Source organism: Pezoporus flaviventris, unplaced genomic scaffold (assembly GCF_033815535.1).
Source record: "Pezoporus flaviventris isolate CSIRO_AGI_PZ_B2104156 unplaced genomic scaffold, CSIRO_AGI_Pfla_v1 ptg000213l, whole genome shotgun sequence".
Taxonomy (NCBI): Eukaryota; Metazoa; Chordata; class Aves; order Psittaciformes; family Psittacidae; genus Pezoporus; species Pezoporus flaviventris.
In genome coordinates this window covers 1370104-1388810 of record NW_026892761.1, presented here as the reverse complement: position 1 = coordinate 1388810, position 18707 = coordinate 1370104, and the positions used below count along the sequence as shown (strand labels likewise).

The window sequence follows — 18707 nt, the reverse complement described above, 5'->3', positions numbered from 1 at the left end:
AGCACAGGACTTTCCACTTTTATTATAAAAATATCTCGCAAGCAAAAAGAAGAAACCAAAAAAGTTCTGTACAAGCAGTCCCACCACTCCCAAAACATCCCCAGTCCCTCCAGCCCTCCCCCCCCCCCCCCAGCAACCATGGGGGGCCAGCCCCATGCCGCAAGGCCACCCGGGTGCTATGGGAGCCAGCGCAGGGTGGTATCCCTGTGTAGTGGGGCACAGGGAGGGGGCACTTGGAAGACACTGATCCCCAAGGAAGGGCTGGGGGCAACCTGCCTGGCCCCTGCTCAGAGTTGGGGAGGGGTTGTGCAAGTCCCTTTAGAGCTCTGTGGGGTTTAGGGGTCGTAGCTGGGGCCTCGGTCTTCGTTTTGCACATCTTAATTCTAGTGTTAAGTACACAGCAGAACACCCACGTACAGCATGGAACATTGGGGTTTAGCTCGAGAAATTAACAGTTACATGGCGAACAGTCAAAACATGTTACACGGTACCTGCGGGGAGGGAGCCGGGCTGGGGGGGGCACCGGCCGAGGACGAGCTGCACGCGTTGTACAAGCCTGGGGCAGCGCTGGTGGGTGCCGGGGCAGGGCAAGGCTGTGTAGAGGGTGATGAAAAGGATGCTCTGTGCCGGGGAGGGGGCGTACCTGGAGCCTCCCTGGGCGGCAGGATGGGCAGAAGCCTTGGGGGGGGGGGGGGGCTCGGCTCGCCGGCCTTCCCAGCATCATTGGCCCGCAGAAGGGACACTTGGGAAGAGAGATGCGGACGCTCCGGTCCTTCCTTTAAAGCCAGTTTGGTTTCCAGGCAGCAGAGCCCAAGAAGGCAGTGCAGGGGCTCCAGCCCATCCCTGCGGGGTCAGGGCGGCAGTGGCATTCCCATGGGAGCCGGCGTGGAGGCACTGTCGCTGCTCTGCTGGATTAACCCGCTCACGGGCAATCCCGGCACTCCGAGGCTGAGCAGTCCCCATGGCTACGGGGGGGGATCCCCAAGGGATGGAGCCGGCAGCCCCGGGACAAAGCCGCCCCCCCCAAATCAGGTCTCTGCGGATGGGAGCCAACCCCCACAGTGCGGGGGGCTCCATTTCCATCCCAAAACGCGGGTACCGCAGCGCATCTTCACATCGCTCTCGGTGCTCCCAAGAACATCCTCCCGGGCAGGGGCAGGCTGGCTCCCCGTGACGCGGGGGTCCCGCTGCAGCCCTGCTCACTTCCTCGGGATCTGGACGCTGGCGTACTCAGAGCCGGCCTCTTCGGGGCGCGGGGCCGGCCGCGGGGGTGCCTTGCTGAGGTGCACCATGTCCAGGTCGGCATAGGTGAGGTTGTCATCGCCGTTGGGCGCCCGGCTGCTCTGGATGCAGGCGTACTCCGACTGCTGGCTCACCTCCACCATGCGGCGGATGGTTTTCCTCTCTTTGTCGAAGTTCAGGTCCGCGTAGGTCAGGTTGTTGGGGTCGGATTCCTGTGGGGGACACCAGGAGTTCTTCCTTTGGAAGCATGAGCGAGGAGCCTCCCCATGACCACCCATGCACCAGCCCAAACCCGACAGTGAAGTCGGTCCCACTGCAGCTTGGTCTCTGCTTGTACAGGGGGTACTTTTTACAGGGGCCTGTAGGGACAGGCCAAGGGGAATGGCTTTAACCTGCCCGAGGGGAGACTGAGATGAGCTCTCAGGCAGAAGCTCTTCCCTGTGAGGGTGCTGAGGCGCTGGCACAGGGTGCCCAGAGAAGCTGTGGCTGCCCCATCCCTGGCAGTGCTCAAGGCCAGGTTGGACACAGGGGCTTGGAGCAAGCTGCTCCAGTGGAAGGGGTCCCTGCCCGTGGCAGGGGTTGGAGCTGGAGGAGCTTTAAGGTCCCTTCCAACACAAACCAGGCTGTGATGAAGGGGAGCGATGCCAGCAGCCGGCTGGGACAACCCCACAGCAATGCTTTACCCCACGTTACATCTCCAAACCACCACTGAGAGGCTTCAGCGCCAGCACCGTGACTCAAGAGCCACCCCATCACCCTGGATGCAGGCGTACTCCGGGTGCAGGGACTGAGCAGGGGCCAGGCTGCCCAGCGATGCCCACGCCGGAGCTGGCAGAGGCTGGGTGGGACGGACAGATTGCTGCTGATCACGACTTTGCTCGTAGCTGCGTCACCGAATGCAAAACAACTCCACAAATAGCCTGGCTGGCTATCGCACAGCTGGCTCTCAGGCACCACAAACCCAGACTTCCACGAGGAGGAGGAGGAGGAGGAGGAGAGGGCGAAGGCAGAAAAGATGCTGGAAGTGGCTACCCCATGGCCAGGGCAGCGCTCCTTCCCTCTCCTGCCGCTGTGTGGAGACTCTGGTGCTTCACAGGGGAACCACCACCCTCCACTGGAGGCACGGAGATGTTTCATGCAGGAACCACCCTCCTCCTGCCTCCGGTGCCTCCCCACTGCGCTGCCTCCCCGGGGTCAGTGCATCACCTGGGTATTGGCCTCGCTGCTCTTTTCCGGCTCATGTAACCTGAAAAGGGGAGCAAAAGTCACATCAAGCAACGGCCCCGTTGTCTCTTCCCTTGCGATGGAGCAGCCTTGCGATGGAGCAGCCTGGGGGGGGTGGGGGGGTGGTGTGTGCAGAACAAGCTCCTTGCAGCAGCACCCAGCAGGATGAGTCCCCATCCCCACCGATGAGTGTTTGCTCACTTGCTGGTCCAGCTGCATCCCTGCAGGCTGGAATCCCACCTCCCACCCACTTGTCCAGCGCCACCAAGAGCCAAGTGTTTGGGTACAAGATCACTGCAAGGGCAGAACCACAACCAGGGAGAGGGGCAGCGCCTGTGCTCCTGGCCTTCCCTTTCACAAGCTTTTAGGGATCCAGCTGCATCCCAGCCCCAAAGGAGCCTGTTTGCAGGCTAGGTTGTCCAGCTCAAAGGGCCCATGGGTTAATCAGTGACTAGAGGTCTGCACTTACCTAGCTGATGGTGAGCTTTTACCTGCCGGAAGAGAAATGGTTTAGGAAAGAAACAGACCAGGAAACAATGGGACCCCCCTCCTTCCCCATGGAATGCCAGCCCCCATGCAGAGACTGCTGCAGGAGCAGATACACATCTTTCCCCAGAGGCAAGTGCCTGCAGTTTGCTGGGGTTTCGCTCCATTCACTGCAGGAGCTGCAGGGGAGGGTCAGGTATTTTGGGCACAATGAACAACAAGCAGGTTTGACTGGCAGCCGTAGGAACACAGCAGCAACCAGGCAGAGCCTTCCCTGCAACCAACCCAGTAGGCTCCGCTCCGTCCTCCCCTTTGGGCAGGAGCTGAGCTGGGAATTCAGCATCCCCAGATGCCTGAGATGAGGGAAAAGGGGGTCAGGAGCAGCTTCTCCTCTGCCATTGCTTTCCTTACCTTTGCTCTGCTTTGCCCGGATGAGGTAAAGAATTGCAGCCACCAGCAGCGCCAGCAAGGTGCAGACCACCCCCACCACGATGTAAATCAGGACCAAATTGTCTGAAACATGAATGAAAAAGGTCACCGTGGGCCTGAAAACACTGGTACTGACCCAGTCCTTGCAGGCTCACAGCTGGGGGACACCTGAAGCACTGAGGACAACACATCAGTACCTGTGAAAACCCCCAAACCCCAATAGGGAGATGCTGTGTCCTTGGACCAGATGTGGGGGGATTTCTAAGCTTGGGGGGGGCATATTACAGCATCCCTGCAGCTCTCACGCACCGTTATCAGTCTGGGACCGGTCGCTCAGCCCGCCCTTGGCCGGGGCAGCGATCCGCAGGGTGCTCGTCCCGCTGACGGGGCCCTGGGCGTCGTGCACCACGCGGCAGGTGAACACGGACCCGTTCTTCTCCTCCGTCGCTTGCACCTCCACCAGGCTGCGCAGCTCGAACAAGCCCCGCGGGGTCTCCGCCGGCGGGGGGGGGCTCTCCGCGCTCATCTCCGTCCCGTTCTCCAGCCAGGCGACGGCCACGTCTCCCGGGTAAAACCCCTTCACGAGGCACGTCAAGTTCACCGTCTTGTTCACCTCCACGGGGCTCGGCGGCTCAGCCACCACCTGCACGCTGGGGGGCACTGGGGAGAGAGGCAGCGCCTGGTGCGGGCCATCCCCGGCCCCGCTGCCCGCAGCGCGCCCCGTGCCCCCCGGCAGCCGCACAGCGCAGCGCGGCCCCCCCAGCCCTCACCTCGCAGGGCTCGGCTGAGCTGGAAGCTGCTCCGCAGCGGGGCCGGCAGCGTGCGGTGATGAACCTCGCACTGCAGCTGCGAGCGGACGTCGCCCTCCTGCAGCGTCACCGACACGGTGCTGGACGCGTCGTAGGAGGATTTCGTCCGCCCGGGGGTGACCTGGGGCTGCTGAGCCGAGATCTGGGCCCCGTCCTTCAGCCACTTCACAGCGATTTCTCTGGGGAAGAACCCTCCGGCCGTGCACGTGAAAGGCACCGATTGCCCCGGCCCTGCTCTGTTCCATGGCCCGGACACGACCGGCCTGCTGGGTTTGGCTGCGGGAGAACAGAAGCAACGGGGCCGTCAGACCGGGCTCTGCCAGCCCTGCCCGGCCCCGGGGCTCCCATGGGGACATGGGTATGGCCAGGGGTGACCCACGGGACCTGCTCCTGGGGCAGCACCGAGCCCCTTCTGCTCTGGGAGCCCCACTCACCGTACACGGACACCTCAGTGCCCTCTCCACGCTTAAACACCGAAACACCATGCACAGACTTCTGGTACTTCACGCAGTAATAGGTGCCGGCATCCTCGAGGCGAACGTCCCTGATGAGGATGGTGAAGTCTGTGCCGGACCCAGCTGCTGCCCTCGTCACACGGGGGAACGTGCCCGTCTGCTCATAAAAGGTCTCATTCTCACTGCCCCAGCCCTTCAGCCACTTCACAGGACCAATGGGACCATCTCCAGATATGGTGCAGGTCAGGGTGAGCGTCTCCCCCGCTGTCACTGACACATTGCCCTGGGGCTGATGTAGCTTGAAGTCCGGAAACTCCTGGGCACCGGTACCTGGGGGGAACATCAGACCACATCACATCTGGCACCGCACACCCGACCAGGTTCCCTTCCGCACCCCTGGGCCAGGCTGAGCACACGGCTCCGGGCAGTGGGGACCAGGGTAGCAGGGAGCCCAGGGCAGTGATTGCAGGTACAGAAGCATCAGACACCTCTGTGCTCCCAGCCAGGCAGAGCTGTGCCAATGAACCCCCGTGGTGCTCAGAGCAGCTCGGACACGAGGCAGTTCCCAGCTGCCGGCACAGCCGCTGCCTCCCATCGCCGCTCGGCTCTGTCACACAGGAGGAAACAAGGGCGCAGGATCCGAGGCACTCCAGAGCACAAGCTCCCCTCGCAGCTGCAATGCCACGAACTGCACCGAGTGTCCCACTTCTGCAGTGACTCCAAGCCCTGATTCCTTCCAGCAGAGCACAGCCGTGAGCCAAAGCTGGTGCCAGTCAGGCCAATGCCAGCCCTGCTCATTGCCAACAGAGGAGAGCACTCCCCTTCCAAGCATCCCTCCTCCAGCCAACCACTGCACCTCCCCACACAACCAGAGACCTGCTGTCCCAAGCGTTCCCCCATGGGTGCCAATACACCTTCCTACACGCAGGGAGAAGCACCTAACAGGAAAAAGCAGGAGTTCCACTCTCCCTATGGGCAGGTGGTAACAAAGCGCACCCGAGTGGGCAGGGATGGGGCTCCAAGCCCACCACTACGCAGGAAGGATGCACCAGGAGCTGCTCAGCCCCACGAACCAGTGATGCTGCTGCTCCCTTCTCCCTTAAAGTAGCTACAGCAGCAGAATGAGCCACCCCATAGCCTACATGGCTCTCAAAGGGTTGGTTTTGGCAGCACCAACATCATTACTACAACCACACTGAATGAGATTTCAATACAGGTCACTGCTTAAAGAAACAGTTTTAAGCAACATGGGAGAACCACTTAAACCCTGCTGATAACAGGGGCCAGGCACTGCTGGCTGCTGCAACCCCAGAGCTGGCAAGTGGCACACGGAACCAGTGTCACGGTCATGCAGAGAGCATCAGGCTTGAACAGGTAGCTCCTGCATCCCACCGCAGATAAAACCCAGGGCAGAGACTCCTTGGTCCCCTGCAGCCGTCCCCAGGATGGGCCAAGATCCTTGGCTGGATGCTCCCAGGAGAAGCCGCTGCAGGACAGGCTGCTCTGCCCCTACCCAGCCAAGGCTGGCTCCCACAGAGCCTGGAGAGGGATTTTGGCAGCCGTGAATCCCTCCTGACTTCCAGCAGTATTTGATGCACCCACAGATGTTCTCACTGTCTGCACAATTACATGATCTCAATGGCCAGAGCCACCACTTCATCCGGGCTCCCCAAATTAAAGGCTTTTTGCCCAGGGCATTAGGCTGCTGCATCCACATCATAGGCAGATGCCCACAGACAAAACCTTCAGCTCTTGGTGTTTCCCTTCAAAGCCATGTCAAGGACAACGCATTAGCAGCACTCGGCACCAGAGCAAGCTTGCCCCATAAGACAAGTGCAGAAAGACAGAAGCCTGGCTTGTGTCACATCCGGACTGCACCGCTCAGGCTGATCCCTGGTCTTGCATCTGGGCTCTGTAAGGCAAATCCACATTTCTTGGGTGACACCAAACCAGAGGGCAGAGAGCCCCTGCCCTCCACCGGGGTTTGTGTGCGCCATGTGCAGAGCACGGTGACACAGGGCGCACGCTGCTGCTGCGCCATCTCCTGAGCTTCTCCACTGCCTTCTGCTTCTGACCTTTCCCAAGAAGGGGGTAAGAAACACACAGAGGAAGTTTGAGAGCACAGAAGCATCACCTGCCCCTCGTCATCCACCTCTCGCCATGGGGATGTGACCCAGACCATGGACCAGGCTGCGGCGGGCACAGGGACCCCCAGCCCCTTCACATCCCCAGGGTGGCCACGTTGCTGGTTGCTCACTCTGCTCATTAGCAGCCGCCGCCTGCTCCCCTCTGCACCCCTGTGTAATAGGGACCTGTGTGGGGCGGTGCCCCCCCTGCAGCCCCACAAGGGTCCCCTGCTCGGAGGGGCCAGCGCCACCCCGTGCAGCAGAGCCCAGCCTGCAGCGAGCCAAGCGCTTCCTCTTCATCCTCCCTCTCTCCATCTGTCCCATCTCCCCACGAGCCACGCGTCGTGCCGGAGGGGGGGAACGTGGGGGGAAGCGCCTGCCTTGGGGTCCTGGAGCTGACCCCAGCACCAGAGCACGGTTGGGGTGGGCACAGAGGCGTTGCTCATCCCTGAAGCATGTTTCTTGGGTGCAGCGATGGGGTCTTGGGGCAGTTAAACTGAGCTGAGTGCAGCCACCCCTGGTGCTGTAGCTCCCCAAGACGACGGGGTCTTGGGGCAGTTAAACTGAGCTGAGTGCAGCCACCCCTGGTGCTGTAGCTCCCCAAGACGATGGGGTCTTGGGGCAGTTAAACTGAGCTGAGTGCAGCCACCCCTGGCGCTGTAGCTCCCCAAGGCTCCTGGGCTCACAGGGATTTACCTTCGCAGGCAGAGGGGTTTGGAGCGGGGTTATGGATGCTCCCTGTGCATCTCACATCATCCCCTCTCCCGGCTGCAGCAGCAGAGGGATCTGCAGGCAGGGCCCGTGCTCTTGCCCAGTGACAGGATGCTGGAGGTGCTGCTGCAGCAGGGCCGTTGCCATACGGGGCTTCTCTGTCAGTGCTGCTGCTCCCAGAGCAGGCAGGGAACAAAGGGCTTCCCACTGCTCCCATGCTGCCTGCCAGGAGGCTGCACGGGCAGCGCCGGTCACTGCAGAAGGCACACGTGGCTCTTGGTAGCCTCTTAGATCGGACTAAAACGTGGCTTTGGGGTATTTTCCCATGTGCTCTGCTATGAGCCGCCTCGCTGCTTTAGAGCCTTTCACACGCAGCTCCGCTCTTCAGCTCACCCCGCTCAGGGTTTGCAGGAGATCTATTAAACATGAGCTTCAGCCATGATACAGCACGTTAGCAACACGTCACTTTAACAGGACCCGCTCCTGCCTCCCACCGGGGAGCACAAGCCCCGGTCAGAGCAGCCGGCAGCACGCAGCACCCAGCAGGACCACCCTGACCAAGCCCCCTCCAAGCTCCTGCAGCAGCAGCCCCAGGGCGATGCCGCCACCCCCTGCCATGGGAACACACAAAGGGGAAGTTGTCAGAAACCCCCAGAATATGCAAGTTCGAAAGCACAAAGTTTCCACTGCGGCTCCTTCCCTCCTTTCCCCCCCCCATGGCAACTTCTTCTTGCAGCCGGCAGCCTCCCTCCTTCCCCTTTCTGCGTGCTCACCTCAGTAAGAGGTAGGGCCAGGGAACCCCTTCCCAGTCGCTGTTTGCCAGCACCGGGTCTGCTCCCAGTGTGCCTGGAAATGGGATGCAGGGGGGTCCTCGTGCTGCGAACACGCGGCACGCAGCCCCATCTCTCCCCATTCCAGCACGAAACTGCTTCCCACCTGCACATTGACGGTGCCACCCCATGGCAGGAGCTCCTGAAGACTTCGCTTTCAAACTGACTCTTCTGCTGTCGAGATCCAGGGCAGCTCAGGTGCTCTGCCCCTGCAATCTGCTCTACCCCACACTCCGGAGTTAGCAAAGGGGATCAGAGCCCCCCAAAGCATCGCCTGACGATTCCCATGTAGGTGGGAGCACCCTCGCAAGGCAAACCCGGAGCACTTCCAGCCTGGAGCAGCGGCACGAGCAATGGCATCGTGCTGCGCCTGGCCTGGCAGAGCCTCCCTCCTGGCATTCGGGTTTAATTTGGGAGCAGCATCACCCCCAGCCCTCCCGCTGCGGTGCAAGTTTCCCAGCTCGGTGACACATTTTCCTTCCCCCTGTATTCCACCTTTTGAAGTATTTGATACGGAACAGATTGCGAGAGGCTGGGGTTGAATCCAGGAGAGGCTGCTCGGATGCTTCCCGATAAAAATAGAGCTTTTTTCCCCCCTTCCAAAGGGGCTGGGTGAGCAGCTCCAGGGTGGCTGCGTGCTCCAGAAGCAGCGTGCAGCTGGCCACCGGCATCCAGAGCCCTGCGGGCACTTGCTTGAAGGGCAAGAGAAGCCCCAAAATAATCCCACTGGAATTTCACCTGCAGCCGGGCTGCCTATGGGGGAAACTAACAGGTGCTGCCTATAAAAAGGGCCTGGAATCTGCAGTCTGGGGGCAGCCAAGAGGAGAGACCCCGGGATAAGCTGCTGAGCCACGCAGATCCCGGTGTGGCTCCGCGAGGGTTGTAGTAAAGGCTGTATCTTACAGACATGACATCAGAGGAAGCCTCGGATCACACACAGCCACCATTTGCGAGCTTCCCTCCTACAGCCTTAGCAGAAATTGAGCTCGAAAGCCAGAGCCCCACGAGCAAACAGATTTCCTCTTTAGGGGAGGCTCTGAAAAGCGCCTGCACAGCACAGATTTTGCAACGGGGCTTTGCAACCCGGCTTCCGAGCACCTCGCTTCTCTTTGCCCTACAGGAAGAGCTCCAGCAGGACCTTCCCTTTCCCCTTCGCTTCTGCAGAAGCGCTGTGGAAGCAGCAAGGGCCTGGGCCAGCTCTCCTGCAGCTCAGGCTTCACTTGAGCCATGGCCCAGGCGGGTTCACCGCATGGAAGTGAAGGCTTCGGATCCGCATGCTCGCACCCGAAATCAGGGATGCAAAGCACGGCTTCCAGCCCCAGGATGGCTCTTTCCCTGTGGCTGGCTTGGGAAAATGGGGCTCTTACTCCCAAGGCCACGTTTAATTAAACTCAAGCGCATTGCTGGAGCCATTCTCCCGTGGCAGGAAATCACAGCGGTTCACCGGGAAGCACCGCTCGCCGCCAAAGCCTTCTTGGCTCTCAGCAACTGGGAGTTTTCAGCTTGGGGCCAACACTTCTCAGTTGTGATCAGGCAACTCAAAGCAAGGAGTGTTGTGCTGAAAGCATTTGCTTTCTGCTCAAGTTTGCGCTCAACTCCCTGCCCAAGGAAAGCTTTGGTGGTGAATAGCTCCGATGGGCCTGGGAGAAGATGGGCTTCCCCCACATGGGAGCCTGGGCTGGGTTATCTGCAGTGGGACCCCACTGGAAGGTGGGAATTGTGGACCGACCGGGCAAAAAGCTCAGGAGCAAGGTGCTCCTGAAGGCACGTGGCTATTGCCCCATCCTCCCTGGAGGTGGGCAGGAAGGAGAGCTATTCCTTAACCTGAAGAGCACCGAAACGAAACAGCCTAGAAAGAAAACCTCCTTGAAAGCAGCAGCCACCACAGGGCTTCGTTCCTGGTGGGGCGAGAAACTTCCCACTGCTGGTAAGGGAAGGGAAAGAGCCAGAGAGCAAGCACAAACCCCGATCGCCTCACGCTGCAGCACCAGGGGCTGGTGGAGCCCTGGGACATGCCGGAGGCCGGCAGCAGGAGTCCAAGGAGGGCTGGGGGACACAGGGGGTAGCAGCAGGAGCCCGGGGTGCCCCATGGCTCATGCTTACAGCAGGGTTGGGTGGCGCAAGGTGCCTGCAGGGATGGCGCAATCCCACCACTTCAGCGCTCAACAGTTGGGTTGGAGCAGCAAGAACTGTATGGGGGGGGGGGGGGAAGCAGGGGGGTAACAAGAAAAACAAGTTCTTTGAATGGTTTGGGTTAGAAGGAACCTTAAAGCTCATCTGGTTTCAATCCCCTGCCACAGGCAGGGACACCTTCCACCAGAGCAGGTTGCTCCAAGCCCCATCCAGCCTGGCCTTGATGGGGCATATCTGAAGTTAATGGCAGAGGAGGCCGGTAGCCCTCACCACAGCCTTCCCCCCCTGCCTGCTCCACCATCCTCCCCATCAACCTCGAGCAGGAATTTGGGCTTGCAGAGATTTTCCTCTCACGTAGCTGGCAGGGGGTGCTAGCAAATGGGTGGAAACAACATGCCGCTTCACGTCCCTGCCTAATTCCCTCGTCTGGCTGGGAAGGGGAATGTCTGCCTTGAAGTTTGCTGCTGGAGGAGCCGCGGAGAGAGGCCCCTGCGGGAGGGGAGCCCATCACCGCGCTCTAGGTCACCGCGGAGAAAGGTCAAACCGAACGGCATCGTGTCGCGGTCGGGAGGTGCGCGGTGAGGGAGGGGAGAGGCGAGGATGGAAGGGAAAGGAAGGAGGAAAAGACGGGAAGAGCAAAGGGAGCTGCAGGGCCGTGGCTTACCTGGCAGGAAGAGCAGCACCAGGCAGGTCAGCGGCCAGGGGCTCCGGGGAAGCGGCTCCATCGCCGGCGGTGTCGGGGCAGCGGGGGCTGGAGATGCTGCGGAGCTCCTCGCTTCGCTTTTGGGTTTAATAACAGAAGAAAAGGGGAAAGGCAGACTGCGGCCGGAGCGGGCGCCGCTGCCCCAGCCCCGAATGAGGAAGGAGGGCTGGGCTCCCGCCTCCCGGCTCCGAGCGCACGCACAGCCCGGCCCCCCCCTCCGCACCCACCGGGCCGGGCCCCGGCACCGACCGCTCCGCGGGGCCTCCCCGCCCGCTCCGCGCCGTTACCGTGGCACCGGGGAGGGTGGAGAGGGAAGGGGGCGGCACCGGCTCGAAGCGGGGAGGGGGGGGGGGGGGTGTCCGTCCGTCCGCCCCGGTCTAAGGTCGCTTCCCAGCGGCGGGGGCGAAGCACCGAGCAGCGCCCGCCCCGCAGCGCGCTTGGCTTTCGCAAGGTCCCGCCGGTGCGCTGCTGCCTTAAGGTGGGCTGGGGCTGGGATCCCCGCCCCGGTAGCCACCGGACACTGAGCGCAGCCCAGCATCCCTGCGCTGGAACCGGGGTGCTGGGGACAAGCGGCCTCGGGGGCCCTGAACGCGCCGGGGAAGGGGGGGGTGTGAGGGGTTAGGGGGGTTATGCCCCTGCCCACAGGAGATGTACAGGCACCGTTTTGGAGGTGCCACGTGCATGGAGCAGCTCAGCTTAGGGGGGTCAAAGTGAAGAGGGGACCCTGGGGTAGCACAGACAGGAGGTGGATGGGGAGAGAGGAAATCATGGAATCCCAGAGTGGGTTGGGTGGAAGGGACCTTAAAGCTCCTCCAGCTCCAACCCCTGCCATGGGCAGGGACCCCTTCCACTGGAGCAGCTTGCTCCAAGCCCCTGTGTCCAACCTGGCCTTGAGCACTGCCAGGGATGGGGCAGCCACAGCTTCTCTGGGCACCCTGTGCCAGCGCCTCAGCACCCTCACAGGGAAGAGCTTCTGCCTCAGAGCTCAGCTCAGTCTCCCCTCTGGCAGGTTCAAGCCATTCCCCTTGCCTGACCCTCTTGGCCCTTGTCCAAAGCCACTCTCCAGGTTCCTTGCCGGCCCCCTGCACCCCTGGAGCACGGGGACATCCCCATGATGTCCCCTCAGCAGGACAGGATTAGCAGGAGCCCGTGGCAGGCAAGACCCTGAGGATGAGGCAGCTGCAATGGGAGACGGGTCTAAGGAAGGGGAAAGTATCTGGATGTGAGCATCCATGGAATGCAGACCCTGCACCACCCTGCTCCTCTCTGACACAAAGTCCTCCCCAGGGAGGCACAAGGACGCATTCTCCACTGCACCTGCAGCAGCTTCTCCCCCCACACACGGCAACCTCAACACCAGGGACCAGCATCTTCCCCTGCATGGACACAGTCACCTACAGCCAGACCCGATGCTGGCAGCCCCCACCTCCAGCACATCCCAAAAGCACCCGCTTCCCTCTGCCCACACGGGGATGGGGCACATTCTCTACAGCCCAGAGCTGAGTGGGGGCTCCCAGCACCCGCAGGTAGCACCCATCCAGCCCACAGCTCACACTGGGCGCCGGGGGACCGCCTGCCGGCTCCCTCCTCCTGCCCAGGCAGCCGCTGGGGCTGTCGGTTTATTTCGAGCCCCGCACAAACAAACAGCAGAGCTTCTGAAGGGACTTGGCACCATCAATCTGCGCGTTCCCAGCCCCACCAGCCTCCCCCTCGGCCCCAGCTACGCCCATGTGTTGCATCCAGCCTTAATTTAGCTGCTGGAAGCCAGGACCGGCCCCTCCAGGCATCTGCACCTCCCTCTGGGACCCCCCAGCTGCCTCAAGCACCGAAGCCGCAGCTTCTCCTACTGTAAAGCACCCTGTGGCCGGCGCTGCTCCGAGGTGCTTAAACCCAGTTGTGTTTATTTCCCTTCACACAGCTGGCGAGAGCGAGAGCCAGCAGCAGGGACCCAGAGGAGCCCTTGGGTTTGGCTTTTGGCCTTCCGCCACATGCGGCGTGACATGGAAATAAGGAATTGCTTTGCACAGCCATTGGACACGGGATTAGCGGTGGTTTTGTGGGAATCTGGGAACGGGGTGTCCCGAGGAGCTGTGCCTGCCCCATCCCTGGCAGTGCTCAAGGCCAGGTTGGACACAGGGGCTTGGAGCAAGCTGCTCCAGTGGAAGGGGTCCCTGCCCGGGACAGGGGTTGGGGACTGGAGGAGCTTTAAGGTCCCTTCCAGCCTAAATCACCCCACGGTTCTACAGTGCAATGGGGCAGCACGTCCCACCCAGGCACAGCCCGGCAGCAGGCACCCCACCCAGGGCAAGCGGGTACCCAGCAAGAGGGGAAGGTGCTGGGGACACAGCGCAGCCATTCCCAGCCAATTCCCTGGCTTATTTTTAACTGGAAGCGCAGCTCCCGGGGGCCTGGCTGCCTTCAGCCTGTCTGGGCTGTTCTGCTGCTCGGCGCTGAAGGTTCAGACAAACCTGTTTGGAGGCGATCACAACGTGGAGACAAGCCCATACGCAAGCAGCAGCCGCCGCCGAGCGCTTGGGAAGGAAAGTTAGAGCTTAAAAAAGCTCTGCAAGAGAAGGTACCACAGCAGAGCAGATGGCACAGCGCGAGCTTCCCGGGAAGAGCTGCTATTGCTCCCCATTAGGAAGCATATGGGCAGGCTCAGCTGCCTCCCCTCCTGCCCACGGCCCTTCCACTTGGCATCGCAGGGACCTGCTTGAACATGGGGGTTTGGAGGATGCACCCCAAAGGGCAGCCCCTGCCCATCTAGCAATGAACCTGGGTGGGGGGAAAGAGCGCTGGGCTCCTTCCCATGCCCGAGAAGAGCAGGAGCAGAGCATTTCGGGAGGTGCAGCGCCATCATTAGTAGCTTCCTCCTGCACCAAACACCCACAGCGAGCAGGAGGCTGCTTGGCAGGGCGGGCAGCGCTGCCAGACTCCGGTGCTGCGGCGTGCAGCCAGGCTGCACTCACTTCTGCAGCATCCTCACGCTCCAGCTCAAGCCCACGGGGATGCTTTCGGAGCCCAGGTCTCCCCAGCCCCAGGAGCAGGCAGCGTGGGGGGGACACCAGGGCTGTTTGAGGAGAGCTTTTCAAGAACAGGTTGATTGTCAGAGCCTGGAGCACAGCGAGGAGCCTGAATCACACAGCCAACACCCTGCCAGGGAGAGCACGTGCTCCGGCCGGGCTGGGATCACTCGCTCTGGCAGGTTCGGATGCTGGAGGGAGGCAGGGCTCTGGTCCCCATCGTAGGGGTGAGGGCTCCAGCCAAAGCTATCCCAGCTCCAGTGTGCTTCTGCCCTTCCCCGTTTCCAGCTCTGCATGGGCAGTGCGAGTGCTTTCTCCCCAAGAGGAGATGGGGACCTCTCCCTGCACAGGGACCCCCGGCCAGGGCAGCAGCATCCATCTGTAGAGGGGCCCAGGACCCTCTTGTCTGAGCCTGGCAGCACCCAACAGGGAGATTGGAGCCTCGCCAGGGTGATCCCAGCCACAAGCTGGGACCTTGCAGCACTGGCTTTGCCCACACAGCTCCTTCATCCCCTAACGAGCTCCTGTCTCATCCCTCCCAGCACTGGCAGCCCAAGGGGACAGCGGTGGCTTCTGCTGGAGGGGGACTCACAGTAATAGGGATGGAACTGGTTTCGGTTCCTGCTGCTGGTGCCAAGCCTGGGCCTGCCAATGAGCCACGTTTCATTGCTGATGGAGGGACTGCATTTCTTCCCCTGCCAGGGACTTTCTCCCTTGGGATCCACACTCCCCAGCCTCAGACAAGCACGGTACAGTGCAGTGAGGAGGTTACCTATGGCCCGAGCGACCAGCACCAGGACACAGTGCTGTCCCAGAGAGCTTGTGGGCTCAGTGCAGCCTCAAAACCCAAACCAACAGGGAAAGCTTAGAGATAAACAAGGGGAAAACACCAATGCTTTGGACATCAGCCTAGAAAACACCCTAAAACCAGCATCCTGCAGTGCTGGCTTGGGGCTGCGGCTGCAGAAGTGTGCTTGAGCACCAGCAAGCAGCCAGCACCCATGGGAGCCCTCCACAGTAACCCAATAACAAACAGAGGCATTTGGGGTTGCAGATCCTCACTGCCCCAGGGAAGCTCGGAGCTGCCTGGTTGCATCCAGGCCCAGCCCCAAACACAGCCCAGCCCCAGCACCCTGGGAGACGGTGCTTCCATGGTTCACCACAACAAGCCTGATGTGTGTGCGACCGCATCAGAGCCAAGCCCAGCCCTGCTCGAGATGTGCTCCAGTGCACAGCACAGCTTCCCTGCAGCAGGGAGCAGCCAGGCACAGGACACAGCGCATTTATCCCATCCCTCCTCCAGCCCCAGTGCTGGATTTCATGACCTCCCCAGTCCATGAGCCAGGCAGACACATCCTAAAGCCCTCCTGCCTCTCCCCATCATCCCTCGGGCTTCAAGACATCATCCCCACAGGGCTTTAGGCTGGGGGAAAAAAAAACCACACAAATGTCTTCTAAAGTAGGTAGCACCAATTACACTGCTGATATTTAGGGCTTCCAGCACAACAAATGGAGCTTCAGCTTCATTAGGTACCATGCCAATTTAATCCAAGACATCCAGTACAGAAAGAGCTTAAATTAGTTTATCTGATGTTAACTTAGAACAAGCAATATGTTAATATGGGGAGGGGAAGAAGTGACCCGTAGCCTGTGTGCAAGGAGCAGCCGAGGCAGACCGTGACCTGAAGGGACCAAGGCAGCAGCACCCACAGCAAGAGCACCCCAGCACTGAGAACCCTGGTTTAAGGGGCAGTGGTGTGTATCATACCTGTCTGTCACTGCATGCTCCTACAGCAGCACCCACCACCATCGGCAGCTAGGGATGGGTGTCCTCAGCTCACCCCTTTATGTGGGAGAGGGCCTGGGAGGGGAAATGAGCTGCAGGAGCTTCGTTAAGGCTGTGATTGCTGAGTCAGGGGTGGGCTGTGCAGGATGCTGAGTAAGCAGGGACCTCAAAAGGCCTCTAATTCCAACCCCTGTCATAGGCAGGGACCCCTTCCACTGGAGCAGCTTGCTCCAAGCCCCTGTGTCCAACCTGGCCTTGGGCACTGCCAGGGATGGGGCAGCCACAGCTTCTCTGCTTCAGTCAAGCATTAACTGTGATTTAAGGTTGAGCTGAGCTAGCTCAGGTCCTCATCTGAGCCCTGGGCCCCGCCGGTCGGTGCAGATGGTGCCGGGGAGGTGCTTCCCGGCGCGGGGTATTCCAAGGAAGCCGCCTCCGCCGCCTGTCACCACAGCCTCCGCGTCCCTAATCACAGCCCACTTGGTTCTATGGCCCTCAAGTGCTCTGCCAGCATCAGCCCGTCCCCTCCCAGCCCATAAACTGACTTTCATGGATCACAAGGGAGGGATGCGGGCACTGCCTGCGCCGCGCTGCACTGGTGTGGAATGATGCTCCCAGTGTCCTCATGGAACCATCGGCCTGGGCTGCTGCAGCAGAACCGGGCTGTCCCCCACCATCCACTGAGCAAAAAGGGATGCAATGAGCTGCAGCAGGGACCGTATCTGCAACACAGCTCACCCATCCCGGTGCCACGTAACGCAGGAACTCATCCAGGCTTCCTTAATGCAGCCCTGCACTCCTCCGACTGGGGGAATTCCTCCTGGCTGTGTCAGAGCAGGAAAGGTGGTTTATATCCTGTGCCTGGCCTGGAAGTGGCCCTGGCTGACCTGGAGGCGATGGGCAGCAGGGGTTTAGGGTGAAACTGCTGACAGGCCAGGAAAACCCGGCTGCGAGGGGTGCTTTGGAAGCGCGGACCTGGCCGGGCCGGTTTGGTGCCCATTCACTGCCCCGAGCACTCTGCGGGCCGTGGTGACCTTTGTTCAGTGGTAGGATCCTGCTCTGGAGGAGGCTTTGTTCATTGCTGTGTGTGCAGGGGGTGAGCAAAGCCCCAGCAGCCCCACACTGCAGCCTCCTGCATCCGCAGCACGGGCCCAGCACAAGGATGTGGACCAGGGTGCAAGGCAGCTCCCCCCCCCCACCAGCGCAGCTCATTGCCGGGTACAGGGTGGCCCCAATCCTGCCCCCCGATTCATGCACTTCCTGGGAGCCGTGGGGCTGCCTGGGGCTCACCCCAGCTCTCGTGATGTGCCACGGTGGGAGCTGAGCGGTGCCTGCCCTGCGACACTTCCCTACCCCAGTCTGGGCATGGGGGGGATGCTCAGCCCCGGGAGCAGTGGGGCTGTTGGGGCAGGGAAGGCAGGCAGGGAGCCAGGCAGCTCCAGCCCCGCAGGGGCCGTTTCGGAGCTGGGTGTTAATCATTGACAGGCTCCTGGGAGCTGTTTGAGCCAAAGCCTCCATCCCTGCTCCAGGGGGGAATGCTCTGCACGGTGCTGCTCCGCGGGGGTGGCAGTGTCGGTACCCAGAGCCCCACAGTGCACAGGCAGCTCCTCAAAACCATGGCCAAGTTTAGGTCCTGGGAGGCCTTCTCACCCTGACACCAGACAAACTCACCCTCTCAAGCCCCCACAGCTCTGGCTCTCACCAATGGGTCAGATCCCTGCCAGAGCTGCTGATGGTTCCCCATATAGGATGCAACCCGTCCTCCTCCAGCTGCCCCTACGATTAGCCTGGGGCTGCCGGTGCCATGGCCGTGCCCAGGGCCCGTGTGGCAGAGCCTGGAGGGCTCCTGGGGTGCTGCAGTGCACGGATGGGGTGCAGGATGCACATGAGAACTGTGGCTGCCTTCGAGCCTACGGCCCCATGGGGCGATGCTGGAGAAGACCTTGGTGTCCCCTTGGCGGCACCGTGCGGGTGAGGAGCGTGGCTGAGGGAGGAGCGGCATCGGCTCGGTTTTCTTTTGCCTTTTCCTTTTCATGCACCCTCTGCGGGCTCTTTGCTGATTGCGGATTGTTCTGCTGAAAGCACACCCGATGCCGCAGGAGCAGGCAGCGCTGGGCTGCTGCAGCTCACCGCAGGCTGAGCGGCCTCATAGAGCCCCATGGCAGCTGCAGCTGGGAGTGGAAATGCTAACGCGGGGGGATTGATGGTGTTAAACCATCTCAGCCCATCGCTTCCTGCTCCCACTGGAGGCACCGGCGGGGGTGCAGGATGTTGAAGCCCAGGCTTGGTTGGGGGGGGGGGAATTTGTGCTGGACAGACACTGGTGGTGCTGGGGAAGGGGAGATGCCCCAGTGAAGGGCTGAGCTGGGGTGCAGGAGACCTGGTACCACCCCGTGTCACCCGTTATTATCCCCCAAAAGAGTGAGACAGCCCTGGATGGGGATGCTGCTGTCTTGACCAGCCCCCAACACCACCAGCACCATCCCAGCCCTGACACTGGCTGTCCCCACGCCATCCCCTCTGCAGCTTCACAACCTCCCTGTGCCAGAGCTGGGGGCTGTTTGCGTTGGTCCCATTGAGACCAAGCAGAACCCAGCACTCCCAGCTCCGTGTTGGTCCTGCTGCTGGGAGCTGGAGGAAGATGCTTCTGCGAGGGGTCTGTGCTGCTTTGCTTTCTGGTTTTGTTCTGAAGCTGAAGGACAAGGCAAAGCACGAGGATTAATTCTGTCTGTGCAAGATCCACCGTGCTCCTG

The 18707-nt window shown here is 61.3% G+C and overlaps 1 protein-coding gene across 1 annotated transcript; it reads right to left on the bottom strand.

The window, feature by feature from the left end:
* Window positions 1-360: 360 nt before the first annotated feature.
* Window positions 361-8458, bottom strand: LOC133262565 (tyrosine-protein phosphatase non-receptor type substrate 1-like). Its single transcript, XM_061441852.1, has 8 exons — window positions 8419-8458; window positions 4625-4975; window positions 4152-4466; window positions 3691-4041; window positions 3364-3465; window positions 2936-2957; window positions 2449-2488; window positions 361-1454 (listed from the first exon to the last, which is right to left on the bottom strand). The coding sequence occupies exons 1-8, from the start codon at window positions 8441-8443 to the stop codon at window positions 1200-1202; spliced, it is 1461 nt and encodes a 486-aa protein (XP_061297836.1). The 5' UTR covers window positions 8444-8458; the 3' UTR covers window positions 361-1199.
* Between the last annotated feature and the right edge of the window lie 10249 nt (window positions 8459-18707).

Coding starts and splice junctions, on each gene's coding strand:
- LOC133262565 (XM_061441852.1), bottom strand. CDS start 8,443: ATGGGGTGGCACCGTCAATGTGCAG. Junction 2,489..2,935: donor AAAAGCTCACCATCAGCTAG/GTAAGTGCAGAC, acceptor TCCCCTTTTCAG/GTTACATGAGCCGGAAAAGA. Junction 1,455..2,448: donor GCAGCGAGGCCAATACCCAG/GTGATGCACTGA, acceptor TGTCCCCCACAG/GAATCCGACCCCAACAACCT.